Below are 2,608 nucleotides of genomic sequence, written 5' to 3' on the forward strand. Positions count from 1 at the left end.
CCGAAATTTATTGGATATATAGTGTATATATATAAAAAATTATTTACCAAAATGATTTTTAGAGCCTAAAGTTGGTTTAAACTTAAACTAGTTCAAAAGATAAACAATTTGACTTACTTCTTATTGTTAATTGAATGTGTTTACTGTTAATAATAAATGATATTTTTTTGAATCTTTATTATATTTATCTTTAAGGAGCCATTTTTTTTTCTTTTCGTCCCGACCCCATATGCATTTGGAAATAAATGGTCCACAATCAACCATAAATGTACATAATACTTATCAAAAACACAATAACCTATATATATATATATATATATATATATATATATAACCAATTATCTCTTAGTTGGATTGTAACCTTTCCTCCCCATGCAAAATTTTTAGAGTAGAACGGTTGCCAAATGTTTCATAGAAAAATTACCCCATATTTCTGTTGTCAAAAACACTCTCGCAGTACATCTACTTCATGAAAAATGAAGTACTTTCAAGAACATATAATGATACCGATACTAAAAAATAAAACAACAGAAAAAAGATCATATATCTAAGTATATGATATAACTGAAAAGAAGCAAGGCCAAAATTTACATAATAATTGATGAACATAATTACTTATGAAAAACGAATCCATGTACAACTACTATTTATATCATGCAAACAAACCTCTAATACTTGTTTCCCCCCACAAAAATGGAACGAGTCTTCCACTCTTCCTCATCATGAAGAACAAACTGTACAAGTTTAGATCTTACCTCTGGTGGAATACGAGTTGGGCGATAGTTTTTGTCAAGCCAAACTAGAGTCGCATGTGCCTCCAAAATTGGCTACATAAAAAAAACAACCATTGAAGGGCTTCATCCTAACAATTATCATCCAAATACACTAAGGATAAAAGTGTGTAACCTCTTGATTTGGGATCTTGAAGATGAAGTCTTGAAAATATATACGAGTAGCTGATGAGTCAGATACCCTCACTCTCACAGTAAGCCTCTCTCCAATCTGTTTTCATCAGAATACCATGAAGAAACTATAAGGGCTAGTTGAGATTTGAGAATAATTATTAAAAAAAGATAAAGACATACTCTCAAAGGTCCAAGAAATTTGAGTGATATGTCTGACATAGCTAACGCATTGCCAGTTTGAGCAACTGTATCGACATTTATTCCAATCTTTTCCAAATATTCATGATGGGCTGTTTAATGATTGAAAAAGTTGTAACTTGTGATCTCATTTAATAACTAACTGAATTATGTGTATTAAAGACTGACCATGTTGACAATAATTAGCAAATATTGCGTTGTTTACAACTCCATTTTGATCCGTTTCATAATCTCTAACTCTCAGTTCAGTCTCACGAAATTGACTCATTCTGTTAAGAAGGATTAACAACAAAGCTGGATTCAATATACGAATAGAAAATTCAGAATCTATTTGTCCTCATTAGATTCTATGCAATTCACATTGTTCTCCTAACTATGGTATTCATATTGAAAACGCCGCATTAGATTTCAAAGCAAACATTGGCAATTAAATTAGATATGATTAACTTGTAAAATGACTAAGCAACACCTAAGGAAAACTTATTAACGTACAATACTCCAATACTTTGAACATGTGATTGAAAATTAATCCTGCATATAATATATCAGGAATAACGTATCTTGATTGGACGCCAAATAATAGGATTAATTTAGTAATCACCCTTTGCCACCTTTGAGATCAAAGGAAAAATTGGTTGTACTCCGAATACGCGTTGTGGGTGACCGGAAGAGCGGTGGTTTCCGCAGGTGGTTCATGTGGTGAGGTACGTGAACATTTGATGGAGGATGGTGGACGCCGTCGGTGGATGACATCTTGACACGTGAGGTCGGAATGATCACGTGCCCGGGAGAGAAGACGGCCTGCGACTGTGACATTTCGGCTGCTTTTTTATAATTTTTTCTGAAGATAGGAGATTTCTCATGTTTTTCTACGAACAACTCAATAGATATTATATAGGGTGGTAGTCAAATATACAGAAACCGCCCCTACTCTTTATCAAAATTTATCGATCACCCTTTGTCAAATCGGGTACTTTTGCTAATAAGTACTATTCACAAATGATATGTAAGGTAAGATCAAAGTTCTAGAAAGGTGAAAACGCATCGTGGCATTAAGGATATGGAATTCGTCTCCTATGTTGACATAAAGAAGCATATATTTGAAAGTACATAGATTAACGGATTCATTAATTACTTACTCTATCATTTTTCCAATATATTTCTATAAAATAGAATGTTTATGTTCACTATTCTTTGATGTTGATTCTCACATGCAATTTCGACTTGGTAATTCTTCCAGAAAAATGAATAAAAACCAACCTATGATCATTTCTCCATATGTTACGGTAGGTAAGTTATTATATATATAACATATAGCTCCCACAAATTATGATTTCAATACAAAAACGATAACATAAGAGACCTAGTCATTTAAAAATAAACATAAGCATGTATAAACACAAATATGAAGATATTTATCTTATAAATATATTTTTAAATGATTAGATTCGGAATTTATTCAACCAAAACAATATTATTATTTAATTATAAGTCAAAATAGGCAT

General features: G+C 31.7%; 1 protein-coding gene across 1 annotated transcript; it reads right to left on the reverse strand.

Moving 5' to 3' along the window:
* Positions 1-429: 429 nt before the first annotated feature.
* LOC145038333 (acyl-acyl carrier protein thioesterase ATL3, chloroplastic-like) lies at positions 430-1,951 on the reverse strand. Its single transcript, XM_078986726.1, has 5 exons — positions 1,705-1,951; positions 1,272-1,372; positions 1,086-1,195; positions 907-1,002; positions 430-827 (listed from the first exon to the last, which is right to left on the reverse strand). Exons 1-5 carry the CDS (start codon positions 1,917-1,919, stop codon positions 669-671), a joined length of 681 nt encoding a protein of 226 aa, XP_078842852.1. The 5' UTR covers positions 1,920-1,951; the 3' UTR covers positions 430-668.
* Positions 1,952-2,608: the final 657 nt, after the last annotated feature.

The sequence above is a fragment of the Lactuca saligna genome, chromosome 4 (assembly GCF_052625555.1).
Source record: "Lactuca saligna cultivar CGN05327 chromosome 4, ASM5262555v1, whole genome shotgun sequence".
NCBI classification, from domain to species: domain Eukaryota; kingdom Viridiplantae; phylum Streptophyta; class Magnoliopsida; order Asterales; family Asteraceae; genus Lactuca; species Lactuca saligna.